This window comes from Triturus cristatus, chromosome 9, assembly GCF_964204655.1.
Source record: "Triturus cristatus chromosome 9, aTriCri1.1, whole genome shotgun sequence".
NCBI classification, from domain to species: domain Eukaryota; kingdom Metazoa; phylum Chordata; class Amphibia; order Caudata; family Salamandridae; genus Triturus; species Triturus cristatus.
In genome coordinates this window covers 310,880,248-310,902,632 of record NC_140592.1, presented here as the reverse complement: position 1 = coordinate 310,902,632, position 22,385 = coordinate 310,880,248, and the positions used below count along the sequence as shown (strand labels likewise).

General features: G+C 43.7%; 1 protein-coding gene across 2 annotated transcripts in view; it reads left to right on the top strand.

Moving 5' to 3' along the window:
- Positions 1-22,385, top strand: part of LOC146797813 (inositol-tetrakisphosphate 1-kinase-like) — a 216,676-nt gene that overhangs the window by 164,054 nt on the left and 30,237 nt on the right. Inside the window, exons 2-3 of one of the 2 annotated variants that reach the window (XM_085624996.1) lie at positions 4,923-4,947; positions 17,938-18,060. In XM_085624996.1, the coding sequence (XP_085481122.1) occupies positions 4,923-4,947; positions 17,938-18,060 (148 nt within the window). The remainder of the gene's footprint in view (positions 1-4,922; positions 4,948-17,937; positions 18,061-22,385) is intronic. The other variant, XM_085624997.1, reaches the window with a different exon arrangement.

Sequence of the window (22,385 nt, the reverse complement as noted above, 5' to 3'; positions counted from 1 at the left end):
ATTCAAGCCCTGATTTCCATGCATCAGCCTCAAAATTACAGGAAATTGGGACACACATGATAGTAGAGCACACTTGTGCCCTGAAGAATCAGAATAGTTACAACACATGGATAATACATGTCAGAACTGATGTTTCAATCTACCTGCGAAAGGGTGATGTACAAATACAAAGTCAACTCTCGATGTCTGAGCACATATGGGGACATACTCTAGACTCTTAACCTGTTCTGTAGTGACGATTACTGTTTTATATGTACCCTCACTAGAAACATTACTTTCCTCCACTGCCTCTAGGAGGCTGTGTTGGAGGAAATGTTTTTGTGATTTTACTGTAGGTCCTCACAAAATCTTTCATCTCCTCCTTCTAGAAAGAATTGCTCTGTTAGCTGTGGGGAATGCTTGAGATTCGACCACATCTATTTGATCTCTTTATTTCACTCTACTTCCTCTGCACCTTCCATTTTACCTACCCATCCTTTGACTCTTTTTCCACGTTTCATGACCCCTCTCCTTACTAATTCCCCACTTTACTCATCCTCACCCCCCCCCCCTCTAATCACATTATCACTTTTGTCATTGGACAGTACAGCGTTACTCCTGTGTAGCTCTATAGGACCATTATTCACACAACATGTACAACTATTTTCAGGTTTAATATAATCAATGATGGCTGTGAAGGCGACTTTATGTACCTTATACCACAGAGTGCTGAAATAGCCACAAAAAAAAACAATGAAGAAAAAAAAAAAGAATAATGCACAATAAAAGTGTGCTTTGAGAAGATTACTGACTAATTCACAAGAAGCAATGGATTTGATGTAGTTCTAAAGTGATATACACAAATGTTCAAGGAACTGTACGGAGTGTGGCACAGCATCGTGTTCTCCAGAGGCAACAAAGAGACATCTTTTTACCAAGACTGCTGCAACGGTCACTGCTCAGGAGTCAATATGTCCATTTCGGACTTTAAAGCTATATGTTCCTAGCAGTTGATCCAACTTCACAGTCAGCTGAATAGTATCCTTCAACAAAAAAACACGACCCCTGTAATCTGCCCAGAATCTGAAGAGGATGGATGGTTGAGGCAACTTCACCTGTTGTGAGAACAAACACTTTAAATGGGGTTTTTCTCAATTACAATTTTAAACAATGCAGTATTGCTTCTTTAAGTGCTTCAGCATGTGCAACAGTGTACCAAGAAAGGAAGATTGGCATATTAAAAAACGAGCAAGGATCTTATTAAAATTGCTGCATAGTCCATGATTATGTTTGATGTCTCGGTATGAAACAGTTGGTCGTTGTAGTCCTGGTCACTGTGTCTGCAAATACACTAAGAGAGTACATCACACTGTGGTTCATAAAACAAAACTTACTAAAAGGAAAGATACCCGTTGTTCTGATTTTTTAAATACAGACCTACAGTTTTTTCATTTTTAGGTCTCGCTTAGTCAGCGCGCATGCGCTGCTCAGAGATACTTTTGTAGATGAGTTTTCAAAGTGCTGCTGGCTGTCCTAGCGCTTGCGTTCACGCGCGCAGCTGGCAGCTTTGCAGTGTGTACAGCCAGCCGCGATCACTTTCACTTGCGCGCGCAGCCTACTTTCACTCTTCGCGCGCGCACCACTTGCGTTTCTTGTTCTTTCTCTGGTTGAGCATTAAGCCCACTAGCAGTGGAACCCTCCAATGCAGCTGCTGGGTTCCGTGGAATCCCTCCCCCCGCGACAGGCACTTCCTGATATAATAGTTCTCTCTCCCAAGGATGCCACACGCAGAGGAGCCCGCGCATTTGACTAATGTATTCGTGCCATTTACACGTTAAATTCGACATCCCATGTGCAGGCACAGCCTGTCTACATGACCTTCAGTCTCCTTTAACTTCGTTAATTCCGTCAGCAATGATGTGTCATCCTCTGTGTTCTTGGTATAATTAACTTATCCAGTGCAGCCGGCTGGACAGACAGACACACATCACGGACACCTCCAGACCGCCGCTCTCAGTAATAGCCTCTCTTTGCTGCCACGCGCAGCTCGAGTTTCCCGGAAGCACTCACGAGTTACACCAGCACAGGGGAATTATTACTTTATAACAGGGCCATTATCGAATGTCACACGGACTCCTCTTCCTTTAACAAGTTCACAGTTAATCTTTTTCTGCACATCTAGTAAGAGTTGGGCAATATAAACTTTAAATAAATTATAATATTTTTTGTATTTTCTATAACGCCGACAGACCCCCACATGTGAGGTTCTGACCTAGGGTGGAGGTATCATTTAGTTGAGGGGGGTCGCATTTAGTGCTTTGATGTTTAACCATCATTTCACAGATTTCCTCAATTCGAGGTGCAATGTGGCGAGTTGCTCATCGTTCCATTTAGGTTGTTAGTGTGTTCTGCATGGGTTCAGGATGGTTTCTAACTGGACAGGACTGGGGCAAAAAAATTAGACCAGGGTACCAAAACAAAAGTGGCCGCCATTATTCAATAAGACAACAAAACAAGCATTTGCAATGCATTAGGTCTCGCATTTACGCGAGTTTGAGCTATTGACATTGCAAATAACAATGCCTATTGGCATTGTCATTTACAATGCCAATAGCTTTAACTCGTGTAACTGCGAGACCTATTGCATTGTAAATGCTTGTTGTTTGAGTATTGGTGGTACAGCACACATTCAGCTAAGTTGTTTAGCCTCTTGCAAGATGTCTTTTGCTCTGATCTTCATGCATTTTGCGAATTGTTGCCAAAAATCAACTTGCCTACAATGAACTGCAGAGCAGTCATTCCAGTAGCCCTTTCATCCTAAGCTGAACCTTTTGCGGTAGCCAAAATGATTGGATTGGTCATTGGGATATTTGATTGCCCTGCTAGAGGGTCTGACGTTGATTTCACCCTGTGCCAGTTTTGGCTCCATTGCTCTTTTTAGGTCTTACCTCCAGACGGCTTTTAGCTGTATGTTGTGGAAAGACATGTTGTGTGCAGTACCAAAATTGAGAGTGGAATATGGATCAACCTATTGCTCATGATTGGTTGGCTTTCTTGTCTACCTTGTTTGGTTGCTTCTTATTTAATGGCTTTCCATCCTCTTCTTGTATTTGTCCCTCTTTTGGAGCACAGCTTCTTACCATGCTTTTAATTAGATGACTTGTATCCTTCTACTGCTCACATTCAGGGAGCTGTGTTCCTTTTTCTATCTGCATTTTAGTTAGAGTGCATGTGTTTTCTTGCTGTCTCCTCAGTTGCTGTTTCCACCCTCATAGTACACCATGCACACAGTGCTGCTCTCCCCCCTCCCTGCCCAACTCACCTTTTTATTTATTTTTGGTTTTCACTACCTCAGCTCCCATACCTCTTTCACTGTCTCATTGTTCCCACCATCCTCCTTGCTAGGTGTTTTTACTCTTTGTTCAATTTCTTCCTCCTGACTCATCCTGCACTTATCTCTTATTCGTTTGACCACCCCTCCCACTCCGCTCTCCATCGTCGCTTGTCATTGCGTAGACATGCTTCCATAGACTCTAAAGTTAAAAGGTAAATAAGTATGCATTCACATGAATACAGTAAATTACAATTTTCCATTACCTTTACTTTTGTTATAAAAATCTGGAAGGAAAGACTTCCAGTAAAAGAAGAAGAACTTGCCACTGAAAGAAACAGGGTGATATAATTGAGTTTAACTAATCTTTGGAAAATCATCTTTTAAACATCTACATTCCCCAAAAATATATTTACGATCCACGTTAAGCCAGTCCTATTTGGAGAGCTGAGACTATAAAAATGTAGACAGTGTCTACGAGGGACTATTTACGAGGAAAGAAAATTGGCAAGCCTCTTACAGAAATGTTTGGCAAACCTGCCTAATAAAGTGTTGGTGTTTCCAACCTCTGGGGCTATGCAAGTGTTTGATCTGTGGTAGTTAATTTACGTACAACTCTTTGGCAATGCAGACGTCTCGTGGATGAATCTAGAAGAAGGTAAAACATCTCCATTTAACATTATCACCTTTGTTGATTAGGGAGCAAACAGAAATTTAGCTTCAAATATATATTCAGCTTAAGTTAAACAGTCAGATATTTCGCTGTATAAATGTTGATGGGGTGTGGGCATATATTTAAAAAAGCAAGTGTTCTACTCTACTAAAAATGTGACCAAATATTCAGTATTCAACCAAAACTCAAATATGGCTGCTCTACACCCTTATATTACAGTAATGACATTAAAATAGTAGGTTTATTCAAAATCGAGAGCCCAATAGATTTAAATTCTTTCAAATTATGGAGGGAGAGGATTTGAACACTAGATATCTAACATGGTTTGAATGAAATCTATAATTATACGAACAGAGCAATACTTTTTGGGAAATTAGAGAAGTGTCAGAGCTTAGGACTCTTAAAGGGGGCAGTGGGGGGTTCAGAATGTGGGAAAAGGGTGCACACACCATAGACATGGGACTCTAAGATCATGTGGATTATTCAATGAAATGGTTGAAGGGTGGTGGAGGGGAGGAAAGGGGTGCAGAGTAGGGAATGGAGGGTCTCTCCTATCATTTAAAAAGGCTGAAAAGACTGAAGAATCTTTACTTTAAGACCTGTCACACCATCTGTGCAGTGCTTCCAAAAAAGTGTACACTGCTTTGTGGTTGTGGCAGTGGGAATTGAATGGAGAAACAGACCACTTAAGGCAAATTGCAAAGGAGAAAGTCCACCAGACAAAATTTACAGCTAAAGATTACAATCCTTCTCAGACTACATGCATATAAACCAAAAGAGGTTGCATAGTTGTACCCCTACAACCTTCATTCAGAGACATTGACCCAACCCACACACTGGCTCTCCATCACGGACAGCACACCTCCACTTCACACACAGAAAGATATGGACCTTCTTGATCTATTTCTGACAATTGTCTCCCATTTTTTGTTTCAACAGAAAACAAGGATATGAAGTTGCTGAGGTGAGTTCAGACCACGGGTGTGGGTAATCGTGGTGGATTGGTGAAGATGTGGAGAATCTTAGATGCTGGAAAAATTCTAAAATGGTGCAAGTGCTGAGTGGGGTTGATAACCAGAGAGGGGACGGGCAAGATGGAGCGTGGATGGGAGCAGGGAATAAGGGAAATCATATTCAGCGCCCTCTAGTTGTGGACATGTAACAGTGCTGTTCCTTCACACCTTTGGATCCTCTGGCTCCCCCTCTGGCTATGCATCCTACTCGTTTCAATCTGAAGAAATAAAAAAAGAGCTTTTGTAGACTACAAAAGTAAGCACTTTGAATTATGTCTAACTCTAGTTATTAGTACCAAAATACTGGCAGTGCTTGTTTTGTGCCGATGTTTGCGAGTGGCGGGCAATAGCACTCATTTTTGGTGACCGGGATGTATTTTTTATTAGACCTTGTACAAGAGCAAGAGTGAGAAAGGCCGAACATGGAGAAAGAAGAATGAAGCAAAATACAACAAAAGGACCAAAGCAGGGATGAAAAGAACCTGTAATAGTGACATAGAGGGACAGGAAGTGTAGGAGAGAAAGAGGCGTATGGTAGAAATAAGACTTGTGTGGAAACCCTGGCCTTTGGGAGGCACCTAAGAAAAACACTGGGACCTTTCACTTACTTTTTTCAAACTAAGCAATGCACATTGCTGATCAAGTCCTACACTATTTCCTATTACTCGCATAAGGAAAGACGCTGGCTTGCCGAGACACATGCAGTGGGAGACATGGAAATAAGGTTATATGGGTGTAGTGTTGTTGGTCAAGAGGACGTGTCCACTAAGTTGAGGACAAGGGGCAGGGTGAACACGTGGGTAACATGAACATATTTTCCATGTCTACCCCATGGACATTCAGGGATTAGTTCAGCCTAGAGTCAGATGTACGGCGCTGAATAAAAGCAGAGATCACATGCAAGGCATGGTCTTTAATATTTAAGCATTACACTGCATCTGTATCATTTAATTAGTGCAGCACACTTTGGTGGGCCTGATTCCACATTGGTATGAGGACGCCAAGTGCCCTGTGTGCCCTGAACTGCTTGCTCACTTGTGCTGAGCGCAGCTGCATGGCCATGCCCAGCCCAGGCCAAAACCGCTGTATCCCTGGCAGAGAGGCTGCCGGCTCCACTATGCTGCTACACCTCCCCAGTGTCCTGGTGCACGGCAGAGGGACAAGCCCCACTCTCCAAACATCACGTGTGGGTCACCCGAGGCAGAGGCGGCTCTCCTGATCTACGCCGGGCTGCAGCTCCCTTGTCCAGTGCCCGCCTATGCTCATTAAAGCCTACGTGAAGCAGCCCATCGCTCATCTTCTTTCCACAGGAGAGCAAGTGAAAATAATTCTGCACCAGCCCTGTATCAGATATATTCAGCCACAGCAGGGGGTCTAATCCAGTTTTTTGGTTTTACACAGCTCACTACAGTTTGTAAATGCCCCCCACCAACCAAGGCAAGACGGGGTCCTGGTGGTGCTTGTTGGTCTCCTCCCCTGCCCCGTGACTGGTAAGTTGCTCATACCCCCTGTGCTATATACCTGAGGACCATGTGTTCACCAGTGACTTCAGCCCAGTGATGGCTCATCCACTCCTACCACCTGCTCATGCAGAAGTCTGCGACATTGCACGGTTCCCCCTCCCCTGCTCAATTTGTCTTAAAGTGATGTCATCTGTCCCAGCGCTAGAGCAAGTCTCCGTCACCATTCCCCCGCTGACCCAAGCAGCAAGGTGGAAGGCATTGGTAGAGCCCCTAGAGACCTACATTCTGGCAGTGAGCACCGTCAATGAGAGGAAAAGGTCTCTACTCCATCACCTAGGAGGAGTGAATGTGCACAAGATCTCCAAAATGGTTGCCGAAGCCAAGACACCCAGCGCTTATACTATGCTCTAAAATGTCATCACTGCCCATTTTGAACCATTCGCAACCCTGGACTACGAACGTTTCCTCCTCCAGAAGGCATGCCAAAGCCCCTCAAATTGGTGGATGGTTTCTACGCACAGCTGCGTGGCCTACCCAGCACATGCACCCTCACTGATGAGGAAGATGAAGGCAGAGCACAGTTTATCCAAGATTGTACCTCATTGAAACCACAAGAACAAGTCCTGCAGGTGGCCAACATGTCAATGAAATTCATCCTTGCTTTGGGGCAATCCAAAGAACTGTCCATAGCACGTGCTGCGCACTTGGACAAGGTTAAGCAACAACCGATCAAAGTGAAACAAAGGCACTTGCAGACCGAAAACAGAACTACCAGAGCCTACACAGACCAGCCGGACCTGCCAATGGTGTGGGGGACCCTTTCCCCATTAAGGTGACTTTTCAGCATGAGGAAAAAAATGTGGAGCATGCAGAAAACTGAACCACTTCGCTAAAGTCTGTTAGTCCGCCCCAAATGCACGCACTTCCCACACACAACAGGATGTGCGCACTGTCAAGACACACTCGGAGACTCACTCAGAAACAGCAGGAGATGATCAGGAAATCATTCACCTGCTACACACGATAGAGCCACTATATTCTGCAGCCCGTGTCTCCCCCAAGTATGATGTCAAAATACAGGACTGTGCAGTCACCGCCCTCATAGATACATGGGCCTTATCAACCTCATGTCTGCCGAGCTGTATCACGGGCTATCCTTGCTTCCCAAACTGGGCCCCACCAGAGTAAAAGTATATGCATATGGCAACAAACAACCCCTTAACCTCACTGGGCAGTTCCATACTGTCATTGACCACCACAACACCAGCTCAAATGCCAAGAGTGAAAGTATATGCATATGGCAACAAACAATCACATGGGTGTTCCATACTGTCATTGACCACCACAACACAAGCGCAAAAGCCAAGTTATATGTTTCCCGACAGGGCAGTGGATTCCTGATAAGCTTTCAGACAGCCTGGTACAATTCACATTCAGCCTTCACACCAGCAAAATCGACAAACTCATATGAGACTTTGTCCCACTATTTGAAGGCATCGAGTGCCTGAAAGGACCAGCTATTCAATTACACATCGACAAAGCAACAAGCCCATAGCCCTCCACCACCGGTGTATGGCGTTTCACCTGTGTCCCAAAGTAGAACAAGAATTGCGACACTTGGAACAAGTGGGTATCATTGAAAAAGTCACTGGCCATAATCCCCGAGTCTCCCCAATTGTGGTTGCCACAAAAGCAGCCCAAAGCACTACGCGTCTGCGTAGATATGAGGGTACCTAACATAGCCATTAAGAGAGAATGCCATCCAACACCCATCATCAACAACATCATAGGAGAGTTAGCTGGGTCTCAATGGTTCACCAAAATGGATCTGAGGTCAGGGTACCATCAGATTCTCTTCCACCCTGACACCCGGTCCATCACAACAGTGTCAACCCATGTTGGCCTCAGACGATATACCAGGCTGAATTTTGGCATCTCAAGGTATTCCAAGGCATCATAAGAGACATATTAGCCAGACTACCTGGGGTCCTCAATGTGAGTGCACATGCCCCCATTCTTGATAGTCACCTCAAGTGCCTCCGCGCTATTTTTTGTACACTCAGCGGCAAAGGCCTGATGGTACACAGAGAAAAGTGTGAGTTCTTACAACAAAGCGTTAGCTTCTTCAGCTATCAGTTCTAAGGCAACGGCATAGGGCCAGATCCAGTGAAAGTACAAGACATCCAACAAGCACCTGCCCCCACGTTGGAGTCTGGAATTTGGAGCTTTCTGGGCATGGTCACTCTATGTGGACAATTTATGCAAAACTTGTCAGGTCTCACAGGGCAACTGGAAACTAACAAAAACCTCCAGTCCCTGGGTATGGCGTGAGGAGCAGGAACTGGTGTTCAGAAATGCAAAAGATGCTCTGCCAGCCACAACTACCGTGGCATACTTTGATCCAAATAAAGAGTCCGTACTGACTATAGATGCCAGCCCCACAGGGTTAGAAGCCATACTTTTGTAACGTCAAGACTGTGGTGAATGGACCCCGGTTGCCTATGCAAGCAGAACCCTGACACCTACAGAACAGAGATACTCTCAGATTGAGAGGGAGGCCATCGCGATCCACTGGGGATGTCGTTTTTTTATGTCTATCTGTAAGGCCACCCATTTGTTGTGTATTTAAAAATTCAGTATCTACACCACCTCCACGGATTGAAAAATGGATCCTGCAACTGCAGGAATTCAACTTCACTGTAGTCGACAGGTCAGGCACTCGGAATCCAGCCAACTTCCAACCACGTTCCGCCAGACCTGCCACCCTTACAGAAACCAGAGAAGTGAAAGATACAGAAGAGTCTGTTTGGTTAGTGGTGTAGAAATCTAAACCTTTGCCCAGGACTCTGGCAGATGTTGTGGCCACCACGGAATAGGCAGATCACCTGCAGCTGGCCATTAATGCAGTGAAAGCCAGCAAATGGAAAGCAGTACACAACAACTCAAATTGGAGGACATAACAGGCCACGTCGACACTACAAGTGCAGTATGTGGTGAGGCTCTCCGTAACGACTGAGGGCTCTCTGATGAGAGGACCCCACCTAACCCTGCCCATAAACCTCCAACACCAGGTAGTTCAGCTAGCTCATGAAACAGACCAGGGAATGGTGAAGACGAAGAGTCGGCTCTGCAGCAAGGTCTGGTTTACAGGTCAAGATCAAAGGGTAGGAGGAATGGTAAGAGCCTACACCACCTGCCAAGCTAGCAACCCCCTAGAACCACCAGCTTCTATCATCACAGAGTCAGGCCTGACAGCACCATGGCATGATTTTGGGAGCCTCCCAGATGGCACCCACATGCCTATAGTAATCAACGGCTACTCTCGCTATCTGAGGCTGGAAATTGTGTCCTCCACCTCACATCTGAGGTTATTCCGAAAATAGAGATGGTCATGGTGACCTAGCGGCTCATAAAAGAACTCTGCATGGACAATGGACCTCCTTTCAACAGCTTTGAATGGGCGACTATCTTCAGTCTTGCAGCACCAACCGCAGAAAGATCACCCTATGATGCCTTCAAGCCAATGGGAAGGTGGTAAGGTTTGTTTGCACTATCGCCAAAGTCATCCTAATAGCAGCAGCCTAAAGCAGGAATGTAGAAGGTGTCATATATTGTTGTTCCTGCTGGAGTACCGTGTGACCCCACACTCCACCACTAGGATATCTCCCAGCAGGATGAGCTTAGGACAAACAATCAATTACACTATCCCCCATCACTCTGCATTCGCTGAGCAGCCGGACCCTCCGAATCTATCGGATACTTTCGAGCAAGCAACAATGACTATGCCTCACGAAGAAGGTGTGCAAAACCTCAACAAATCCAGCCAGATGATTCAGTGCTAGTGCGCGACCGACACCTTGTGGGAATGTTCCACCTGCCATTTGTAACATCCCTGTGGGATTGTGACAACGGCAAAGGGGACCATGATCACCACCAGCCGGGGAGCTGAAACTGTTACACAAAACATCTCACACTTCATGAGAGTGTCCAAAGTTCCAGGATGTGACAATCTGAATTCCTGGAACGACACCCAAGATTTTGAGACGCCCAACCAGGCTGATGACACTGAGACTGCCGGGTGATACCAATAGCTCGACCAAATTCCATCCAGGGTTGCGCACCCCCATTCCCAGCAAGTACTGTGTAGTCCAGACAGGTCAACCCCCAGCAATGTCACTGTGTCTCTGTGGCTAACTCAGCGAGGGGAAGCAGACCGATATCACCCTTCGGGGAATCCCATCCCAACGACTTAAGGATTTTGTGTCGGACTATTAACTGCCAGGTTCTCTGGTTAAGATATGACTCCATTCTTTGTTTCAAGTTTTTCTTATTATGTTCTCATGGATTTCGTAAATCTGTTTTGGTTCTTGTGTCGATCCCAAAGAAGGGAGGGATGTAGTGTTGTGGGTCAATTGAACTCACCGACTAAGTTTAGGACACTGGGGAGGGTGAACACGGGGGAAATGTGAACTTGTTTTCCATGTCTACCCCGTTGGCATCTAGGAATTGGTTCAGCTTGGCCCCTGATGTTCGGGGCTGAATAAAAGCAGAGATCACGTACCAGACTTGGTCTTTAGCAGTTGAGCATTATACTGTGGCCATGTCATTTAATTAGCGCAGTGTACTTTGGGGGGCCTGGTTCCACAATGGGTAGAAACAGACAGACAAGATATGCATGGTTCGACATAGTCAATGGGAGCCAATAAGACATAGGATATATAGGGTGACCTGGGAAACTCAGGACACACGTGGTACACATGGTTAGATGTGGTGAGACTCTGGAAGCTATGTGGTGGGCATAGGGGAATGTATGAACTCGAAGAGACAGAACACAGGGAAAGAAATTCTGTATCCTGCCACATACAATTCAGGTGGGTCTGAGCAAACAACCACCTGAAAGAAGAAATGCACCATTTAGTTGAAGCATCACAAGGCCAAAGTAATCGTAATGTAGTATAGCTTAATGAACCATAACAATTGTAATAAAACACAAACCAACACCACATAACATAACAACATATAAGGAAATAGGGTCTTAGCGAAAATACACAGCTCTGTAGTGGGAGGAGAATTGGCCAGTGAGAGTGAGAAGGGGGCAGTAGTATTATTGGAATGAGCAGTGGGAACAGACTCGGCTATAAGCACCACATTTAGGTACCAATACTTCCTTTTATTTCACTTGCTTGCTCACCCCCAATCTCACCAACTTCTTCTTTTATGCCACACGCCCCCTTCTTTTCCTCCACCTCTTCCCGTACTCTCCCCTCCCACCCACCCCCCCCCCCCCCCCCCCCCGGTGTGCACTGTTTTCCAAGTCTGATGGCAGAATGTGGTTTAGTGCATTGCTCAGAGCTACTCCTGTTTGCATGGTGGGATGGGCTTGCTGATAAGATCTGGTTGCAAATGACAATGGCTGGCGAAGTCCACTGATAAAGACAATTCCTTGCTCTGAATTAGACCGGCTGGTGATAGCCTTGGTCTTGAGGAATGAGTCATGACTTTTGGGCAGGGGTGTAACCAGCCGCGGCTTCTGCAGGTAAGCGCGGTGGGGCGGGGTGGGGGTAAAGTCGTCAGACGACGGAATAGGATTTATTTATTTTATTTTCCCTATTCCTTCATATGTCGGCTTCCCCCCTGCACCCCACCTTACCTTCAGGAGCCATGGCTGGGTGTAACAGTAGCCCCCGCGGTGCAGGAGACCCTCGTGCTACAGGTGGGCCTTTTCCAGTACTGTTCCTCGCCTGAGAGCTCCTGACTGGGTCCAGAACATGGGGGGGGGGCCTCCACGTACTTTGCAAGGGGGTTCCTCAAGTTTCCTTACACCACTAGTTTTGAGTGTGATCAAGGTGACATACATGACCTCAGGGATCTCCACCAGAAAGATGGAGGGACTTTCCCAGCCCTGTTCCAATAGCTTCATGCCATTGAAATTACTGGGGTAGCGGAAATGACGTCACCTTATAGCTGATACCATGGACAGGCTACTGCATGTCTTATCGTAAATAGCTTTTGGGCATTCACTTTTTGCAATTGGACTTTTCCAAGGAATTTATATACTGATTGCGTCACAAAATCACCTGCCTAATGAATATTAATTGCCGGTTCTTGATTTGCGACCCCCTATTGATTGGCTACAAACACAGATATGGTGGCCTGTAAGCAACATCAGACCACCATCCTCCTGTTTTCATTTTTAAATGAAAACATTTTTTTTTCTTAAAGCAGCCCATGTTCCTTAAAGGGACTGGAACAACTTATAAAAAGAAATATCCATTTGGAAAAACATCAGAGGGAGCAGGACTATTCCCAGCAAGCCTGCCAGCAAGATTTCCCCTTGGGACCCCTTCCTCTTTGAAAAACAGCCACCAGTCCTTTGAGGTTTCTTTAACTGATCAATGTTTTGCGACCGGAATTGCGGTTCCGGGACGGTTGCACACTGAATTGCACATTGACAGGACGTCCCTTTTACGCTCCTTCCAAATTGCAATTCAGTATGGGTCACAAATCTCATGTTACACACGTCAGAAAACCATTTCTGACTTGTAAGATATATTTTTGCATTTGAAAAAAAGCATTTTGAAGTTGCAAACTTAGTTATGATGTAAATTGCATGGTTTGTGAGCTAAAAATAAATGCCTTCATATATTCCAATTGTTATTCTCAGAATAATTTTTTTTATATATATATATATAGATATAGATATAAATATATATATATTTTTTAATTAACTTGTAATACACCAGTGGTCTGAGTGGTTACATTACAGGAGATGCAAATCACTCACCACGCTTTACAAGCAGCAAAAAAGGTGTATGACTGCAACCTTTTGTTACCCCAAGTAATGCAAGCTGGCAACATGTCTAACAGGTAGTTCATCTCTAGTTGCCTGAGGAACTGTCTCCAAGACGGGCAAACCCCAGAATGGTCCTAAGAAGTTGCTCTTCAGTCATTTTAAAGGTTGTTAAGAGATATTAATGTAAAAATCAGGGATTTAAAAGTTTTTGGGGTGGGTGTGTCAATTGTTTCTCTTTTGTCTAAACCATGGGCACCAGAAAAAGTTTCCCCAAGCAGTGGCAAATTCAAGTATCTGTCAATGCCGACTAAGAGGAGCTCATAATGCAAGAGTGGTCCAAAAAAGGTTGAGAATGTATGCAGGAAATGCTACTGCTGCCAGAGGTAGGCAGATTTGAGCTGTTGATGCAAGATGGATCTGGCAGTCAATGCCTTTTCAGTTGGAAACAACATGCTAGATGACGGCTGACGTCTAATTTACAAACATTTGTCATTAAAAAAAATCATCCTTGTAGGTGGTAAAACTACTATCTTCTGTCCCTCTGCTTTTCTCTGGCAGGAAATACCGACAACATTACCCAGTGGGCTGTCTTAGTAGCCCCACTAATTTCCAGGACAATCATCGATACAGACAACCATCCTCAACCACTAACTCGAGCACTGGTCTGAAAACACCTTAGCATCTTTTGCAACTCATTAGATTAATGATCAACTCACAGGACATCGCTTGCTCTGATCCAGACAAATCAATTATTAACTCATCCTCTCAACTAGAGAGTAGAAACTTCGTACTTTAAGCCAATACGTAAGAAACTATGAGTGGATTAATGTCTCAGCAAACTTAAGTATTCTAGTGTAAGGACCTTGCCTAGAATAGCTTATTGATAATATGGCCTTCACCCAAATCTCTAACTTTACGGAACAAAACACCCTTCTCTCTGGTAAACAGACCGGTGTCCGTCCTTGAAGAAGCAAATAATCAAATGTAGTTGTGATCTGGTTTTGCCTCAAGAATATAGTAAATTATAGTGTCATGGCTTCAGCCTCAACGTTGTCAGCCACTAGCTATTCCTCCAAAGACTGATACTGGAGTTCAATCAGCCATCCTTAACTAGAATGAGATCTACCTTGCAGAAAAGATCCAAATGATCAATTTTTCTCCATTGAGTGCACCACCAGTCACCACCTAGAGCTCCAATCCTCACAGAGTATATACACGTGTTGAGTGTGGAATACCAGTAAACCCACCACCGCTTGATCCCTAAAAGCTTTTGCACAATTGAAGAATCTTGGGTGGAACAAGGTCTCTAACCTGTCATTCCAACCACATGTTAACCAAATGAACAAAAAAATGCATATTTCACTATGAGAATCTTTCTCAGTGTAAACACCCACTGGCAACTCTTGCCCTGTTTTGGTATCTAGAATTGTGGTGTTCTCAAGTATTGACTATGCCAGTGGGGCCCTATTTGGCTCCCAAGTTGCCTAATCAACAATTTCCAGTGGAACCGCAAGACAAGTGATAAATCTGACCGCGCATGTCCATGTCATCCCTACCCTCTAGTCTGTGTATCGCATTCAAAGCTCTAAGCATTTTGCCCTGGGCAATGAATTGAGCGGGACATAACTTCCTTCAATCAACACTCAGGTTCTACCACCAAAGGAAGATTCTTAGATCCTGAACACCTCTCCTTATAATTTCCATCCCTTAAAAAACTTGATTAGAAAGGCAATCCAGGTATGGACAGATATGCAAGCCTTGGAACATATTCTCAAAGAAAATATGGATAAGTAGCAAGCACTTGATGTTTCCTGAAAATGAACACCAACTGGAACTATACTCAGAAGAATCACTGTTCAGTTTATTTTAAATGCGATCCTATAATCTTTCCTGCTTTCGTTTCTATTTGTTGAATTCCAATGGAGGGCTTTTCAGTGTTTCCCATTGTTTTAAAAACGTGTGAAAATCAGTACTTACACTTTTTTTTGCACTGTGAAAAATCAAAGGACTATGATTTTTCAGTATGCGGAAAGGTTTGCATTTATGGTTTGTTTTCTACACTGAAATTGTATGGGTGGGCGGAATGTTCCGTTCCACCAGTGGAATTGGGGGGAATTTTGGCCATTCTGCGTTGCTCTTTAACAAAGAGTTTGGGCCAAATTCCGCCAATCGCCACGTGGTGAAATTTATTCCCCGCAAGCTTCCAGAATATGCCAGCTGGTGAGTGAGATTTGGTGTCCCGTAGCTCAATTTTCCAACACGGGTGGTCGTTGGCATTCATGAGCGGGTGCAGTCAGAGAACCGCTGTTCGAGTAGATTTTCTACTCGAGTGGCAGTAAAATCAATTTGTATGGCCGCACGCCCTTGCACAATGCATGATGCCGTTCGAGCTGATTTTCAGGGCTGCTAGCACTACCGGTGCTAAATTGTTGCAAAGCAGCACAAGCTGCATATTTTCCGTCCATAGGTGAAATTCCACAGAATCTCGCAGAGTGTATTTGTAACTCCGCGGAATTCCGTGAGTTCTGCACACACCATATTGTATAGAGAATTTGTGTATGTACAGTTTATTTCTTTGAATTCTGGGACTTGTAGTCTTGTTTATTCCATAATGAAACAGGACGACAAGTCGCAGAATTCAAAGAAAAAATCTGGTTTGCCGTAGCACCTCATGTGGTTACTTGGTAGCTATAGGAGGTTTAAATACACTTTTACAAATCAAACTTATTTGAGTACAAAAGAGGAATCCTGTGAATTCCCTATTTGTGGAGTGTACTTTTGCACCCTTAATAAGATAATCCTAATGATTACTACTGTGGTTGGGATCCCTGTACACTGGAGAATCCCTCAAATCCCTAGCATGGTAAGCTAGCAAAGAATAGCAGGGGTGTTTGCATGGACATGAAGGGGTGTAGCGCAAGCTACCGTGGAAATCCCAAGAATTATCTTACCTCGTTGCACAAGGACTCTCTTGTAGGTGGTGGCTGCTTACCCCAGGCAAGGTAATCGAGTCTATCTCGTCATCCTGCAGTCGTTTTCACCGCAGGGAATCACAACGCGGTCGTTACAACGACCGCGTTGTGATTCCGCATACCATTACTCCGCAAGTCGGAACAACGACTTGTGGAGGGGGCGCTGGATGTTGGAATAGTATAATTTACTATTCCAACTCCAGTCTGTGCGGACACTAGGGAAGGTGTTGGATTTTAAATCCAACACACCCCCCCTCCTCCGCAAGTCGTTGTTCCGACATGCGGAGTAATGGTATGCAGAATCACAACGCGGTCGTTGTAACAACCGCGTTGTGATTCCCTGCGGGGACAAAGTTTCACGGTAAACGTTGTTTACCAAGGTAATCTGTTGCTGTGTGCATGGAGAGTACTTGAGCTGCCAATGCCTCCCTGATATCCCTGAGTGGAAAGCTGTAGCATGCAGGAGGGCATCATCCTTCTTGACACTCTGTGGTGTAGGCTCCTTGTTCTTGTGCCTACTGCTGATGCAAAAAAACAATTAAGGTCCTACATTAATGTGCTACATAGACAGAAGGGGAGCCTTGCCTGGAGAAGAGGCTCCAATGCAATTTCACATTATTCATATAAGATGCATTCCAGGTTCTTCGTGGCGAACACAACTTTCCCGGCATCCACACCAACTACATCGGTCGGTCCCACATTTCACAGAGCAAATAATAAAAGTAGTGAAGCACATTTTCAATATAAGCTTTTTATTTACATTCTGGGACATTGTTACCCATTTTCTTCATTCCTTCGGGGCAGCACTTATACGCAAAAGAACGGCAAAGCAATAGAAGTCAAGCAAAATATACTGTTTTCCGTTTCCAACAATTAGTGTCATCAGTGGTGTTTTCTCAGTTATATTCAGTTAACACCGAAAATCTAGTGCTACTACTACATTCTTCTTAGATTACTGTGCTGCTACAGGACTCTTCTAGGTAGGTTAACATGCATCAATGCTCGATGCACAATGCTAGTACCACACCAAGCATGAACACCATAGACCTAGCAGGTAACTAACACCCTACCAACTAGGCACTCTGAATGGTACCCAGCAACCCAATGCAAATCAGAGTGCACCACATCCTCACCAGGGGTGTGATGGTTTTTATTAAAGGTGCGAACTGAGTAGCTACTTACTTGACTACCAGAAAAGGGAGTAGGACCTCTCAAGACATAGATACATGCTACAAAAATACAAACAGAATATAGTCCAATACAATTCAAAACAAGGAATAAAAAATACTATCTCATTGTCAGCTCTTGTATATGTTTCAGATGATTTCAGATCTTTGTACCCATACTTTGGTTATGTTTATAATGTTAAGGAGATGTGGCTTTATTAGGGAAATATACTTCCTCTGTCAGAGTGATGGAGTGCCCATTCCAGTGTTTTGTGTTGTCCATTACCAGTCCTGTCTACTTCAGGGTTTTATGTCATCTATTGGAGGGTGACATGTTTATTATAAGAGTGATGTTGCATCTCTGTTGGAAATGATGGATTACTGTCACTTTCAGGGATTCTCTGGCTTTGTGAAACTTAAGTGGTGTAGGGCAATGTGAAAATTGGTTGTACTTTGAATGCTACAACATAATAATTTGAAGTTTTGATAAAGCTTAGCGCCAGGTAGGATACCAGTCCTACCAACTATTTCCTTAATCTGTCTGCAGATTGATCTGAGCAGGCCCATCTCGGACCAAGGCCCCTTCGATCTCATTATCCACAAGCTTTCTGACCTGATCGTTGAATCCGGCCATGACATCCAGTCTCATCACCTGATCCGCAGCTTCCAGGTGAGAGTGTGTTGCCTGGGCAATCTGTGGGTGGTGTTTAAAATAATATCAAATGTACTGGATCTTCCATTTCTCCTTTACTCATCCCAGACCTCAATTTACTATGATCTCCAAATTACCACTTCTGGTTTTCTTGTCTCTTCAGTCCCTCCATTACTCTATTCAATCCAACTAACAGACTCACATGTCCTCTACTCAAATTAACTCATACCTCCATATACTAGTAGTATACTCATATTTCCCTATACTAATCCACCACTAATTGTTTTGGGTTCTGGAGTAGCGTTGCTACTTGCTGAAAAGTGCTTCAACGCCTCGTTTGGGGTAGTAAGAGCTTTATAAATTCAATTACAATAAGAGAATTTACCCAATGTTGAAAAATTATCCTATTTCAGTAATGTTATTGTTCTGAGCAAAGGAGCTAACAATGTCTTACCCATATGGAGGACTGGCTGCTGCTGAGGGAATGATTGGCATACCTAATTAGAGGTGGAATCTCTAAAGGTGGTGACCCAGCCAAAAATGTGTTGGTGATCTCCAGGTGTGGGGCAGAAGCTGACAAGTGTCTTCAGGTTTGCTTTCAGTTTACCTCTCAACAGGTGTCACAAGAAGTAGCTGATGGTTGTTAATAGGGTGCATTCAAAGCACGCAATTGCTACTCCTGACATGCTCTGGCTTTCCACGATCACTGGAATCGATGAAGGCAGTGCCAGGGGCATAGTGTGAACACAGACCCCAGATACTTTGTATAGCTTCCGTTTCCTGCCCATCCCCCGCCCCTCAGTGGCAAACAAAAGGCTATTGAGTTGCTCTTGGTGGGAGAAGTGGTCAAAGGGTGCATGATGTGACTTCCGCTACTCCTGGCATTCTGTTAATTTGACATACTTGGAGTGACCTGCCACATTCTTAGGACCTGGATCAGAATGGAACAAGACATTTGATGGGAGGGCAGTTGGTAAAAGGTACGTTGATTGTTTTCATTAGGGAAAACACAGAAACTCGCCATGCATGTGCATATACAAACACGCCTGTATATTTCTAAAGAAAGGATTTTGAATCAATGGAATGGTACAGACCTTTTTTGGTGAATGTTATTAAACAAACGACAGGCCTACCACTTCTGCCCACATCATGAGGTTCAATAACGCATTTTTTGAATCTTCGGGAGGGCTTGTGGACTTCTTGCGTAGTACTTAGCGCTTGAAGGCAGATGATAGGCAAATATAATTAAGAATCGAAAAATAATCAGCTGCAGGCTTTAGACAAATCCTAACTCTATTCAACATTTGATGGCAAACGGGAAAACTGAAAGTCAAATTATTCCCTATTACTGCAGACTCTGAAAAGTAGATAGCATCAAAATGGCTACTATCAACTTTGGTCAATCAGATAAGATCATGGGGCATATGTATCAAAATCTCCATTTGCGATTCTCAAATAGCAATTTTTTGAGAATCGCTATTTGAGAATTGCAAAACGGGATGTATTTAAAAAATCACACAAATTTTGCGATTTCTTAAAATTCCTTAATTGCGATTAGCAAATTGTGAAATCGCAATTAAGGAATTTCCTTCCCATTCATTCCTATGGGCCAGGAGACCCATAGCAATGAATGGGAAGTCCTTCTCAATTTGCGAATCGCTATTTGCTAATCGCAAATTGAGAATATTTTCAAAGGTGCAAGGGTGTCATGATGACACCCTGATGCACCCCTGAAATCAGCATGTGTGCACATATGACGCACATACATGCCCTAAGGTCTTGTATGTGCACCACATGGCACTTTGAAATATGCAAAAAAGTGCATATTTCAAAGAAATCGCAATTTACCACCAACTTGAAGTTGGTGGTAATTTGGATTTCTTAAGGAGAAATCGCACAGCTTGGGTGCGTGTTACATTGCATTTAAGAAATCGCAATTTGCGATTTCTTAAATGCTTACTCAATCTTAAGAAATCGCTAATTTAGCGATTCCTTAAGATTGCGAGGCTGAAATGCCTCATACATCTCCTTTTGCGATTTTGTATTCGCAAACGCTGTTTTTTTGCGATTCGCAGCGTTTGCGAATACAAAATCGTTTGATACATATGCCCCAAAACCTTTATCCCAAGAGCGACTTTGCACAATCTTTGGAAGAACTTGTAATATCACATCCTCAGTACCGGTACTAAGTGCTAACAAGTCTCCCAGCAAAGCTCCCCTGAAGTTAGAAGACAACTGCCTCATTGATCACAAATTGAAGAAAGGAGATGTGGCCTAACGGCCTGCGCTGCCTACTTTGGAACTGGGGTAACATTTTGAGTACCGGTGTCTGTAAAGTGATCTAATGCCTTTGGACCAAGTTTGTGTTTATAAGACTGCAAAGGAAAATAGCACTGGTTCTGAAATTATTAGCTGCCACTTGCAGCTTGATGCACTTTCAGAACTGCTTGCATCATTTTCAAGGCTCTAAGACTAAACACTGCTAAGTGTCTGACAAATAATTTAAATATCCAAAGGAGACACAAAACTTTACATTGATTGCAAACCCTACTTTTCGCGAAAGGTTTCATACTGTTCCGCACCTTCCCAGGCAACACGCTTCGGATCTGAAATAAGTAGGTGAAACCTTCTTGTCTTCAAACATAAGTAAAAAAAAAAAAAAACACTTGTTAACCATACATCTACAACCCCCTGACTGCTCCAATAAATCTGATTTTCATTTTCTCTTGGTATAAACCACAGTTGACTTATTTCCTCTTCATGCAAGCAACTCATGTCCTCCTGATGCAAACCAGTGCTGACTATTGTCATTTTAATTTATTTTCAGTTGTTCCCTAACTTTTGTTAAATTTAGATATTCTACATCTGACATACTTCAGTTATTCTTCTTTCCGCATGTGCTGTGTAAATATTATGACATAACCTATTTTGTATATTTGCCGGCTACATCCAGTTTCCGTTTGACCTTTCTCACTTGTAAAGCTCTCTGATGTCCTACCGGATTGCCTTTTTGCTATGTAAATCTTTCTACATAAATAAAATTAATTTCCACCATGCTTGCTCAAGTGGATTGCAGGAGGTCAACTAAAATGCACCCAGAGGACTAGGCATGCAACCTGGAATTTTGATTTTTGTAGGATGCTGTGTGCACTCTTTTAGGATGTTCTGCTTTGGCAAAAATGCAGAAATCTAGACAAATATTATATGTAATTCCTCAATCCGTATATGTATGTATTTTGTGTATTTGGGGCCTATGGAATATTTGCTGTCTTTGAAAAACATCTAAGGTACTACATACTATGTCCCTTAAAGGCCTACGTTATTGTCAAGGTACTTTCCTTCTGAGGCATCTATGACAATGCTAGCTCTCTGTCTATAAGAGGTAGCCCTTTAGTTAAGCAGTGTGGCTTGTTACAAGTTACTGCCCCTCTCATTATTTCCTTTGGTCCATGTTCCACGGAGGAGAAACCATTCACTGCTACCAAGAGTAGATGAGTATGTCCACTTATACCAAGAGTAGATGAGTGTGACCACTCCTACCTAGAGTAGGTAAGTGTGCCCACTGCTACCTAGAAAAGATGCCAGTTTCCACCTCTACCTAGAGTAGATTAGTATTTCCACTTCTAACTAGAGTAGATGAGTATGTCCACTTCTACCTAGAGTAGATGGATGTCTCCACTGCTACCTAGAGTAGATGAGTGTTTCCTCTTCTACCTAGAGTAGATGAGTGTGTGCACTGCTACCTAGAGTAGATGAGTGTGTGCACTGCTACCTAGAGTAGATGAGTATGTCCATTGCTACATAGAGTAGATCAGTGTTTCCACCTTTACCTAGAGTAGATGAGTATGTCTACTGTTTCCTAGAGTAGATGGGTATGTGCACTTCTAACTAGAGTAGATGGATGTCTCCACTGCTACCTAGAGTAGATGAGTGTTTCCGCTTCTACCTAGAGTAGATGAGTGTGTGCACTGCTACCTAGAGTAGATGAGTGTGTGCACTGCTACCTAGAGTAGATGAGTATGTCCATTGCTACATAGAGTAGATCAGTGTTTCCACCTTTACCTAGAGTAGATGAGTATGTCTACTGTTTCCTAGAGTAGATGGGTAGAACCACTGATACCTAATGAAGATGAGTATGCTCATTGCTAGGTAGAGTAGATGAGTGTGTCCACCGCTACTTAGGGTAGATGGGTGTGTCCACTTCTACCTAGAGTAGATGGATGTATCCACTGCTACCTAGAGTAGATGAGTGTTTCTGCTTCTACCTAGAGTAGATGAGTGTGTGCACTGCTACCTAGAGTAGATGAGTGTTTCTGATTCTACCTAGAGTAGATGAGTGTGTG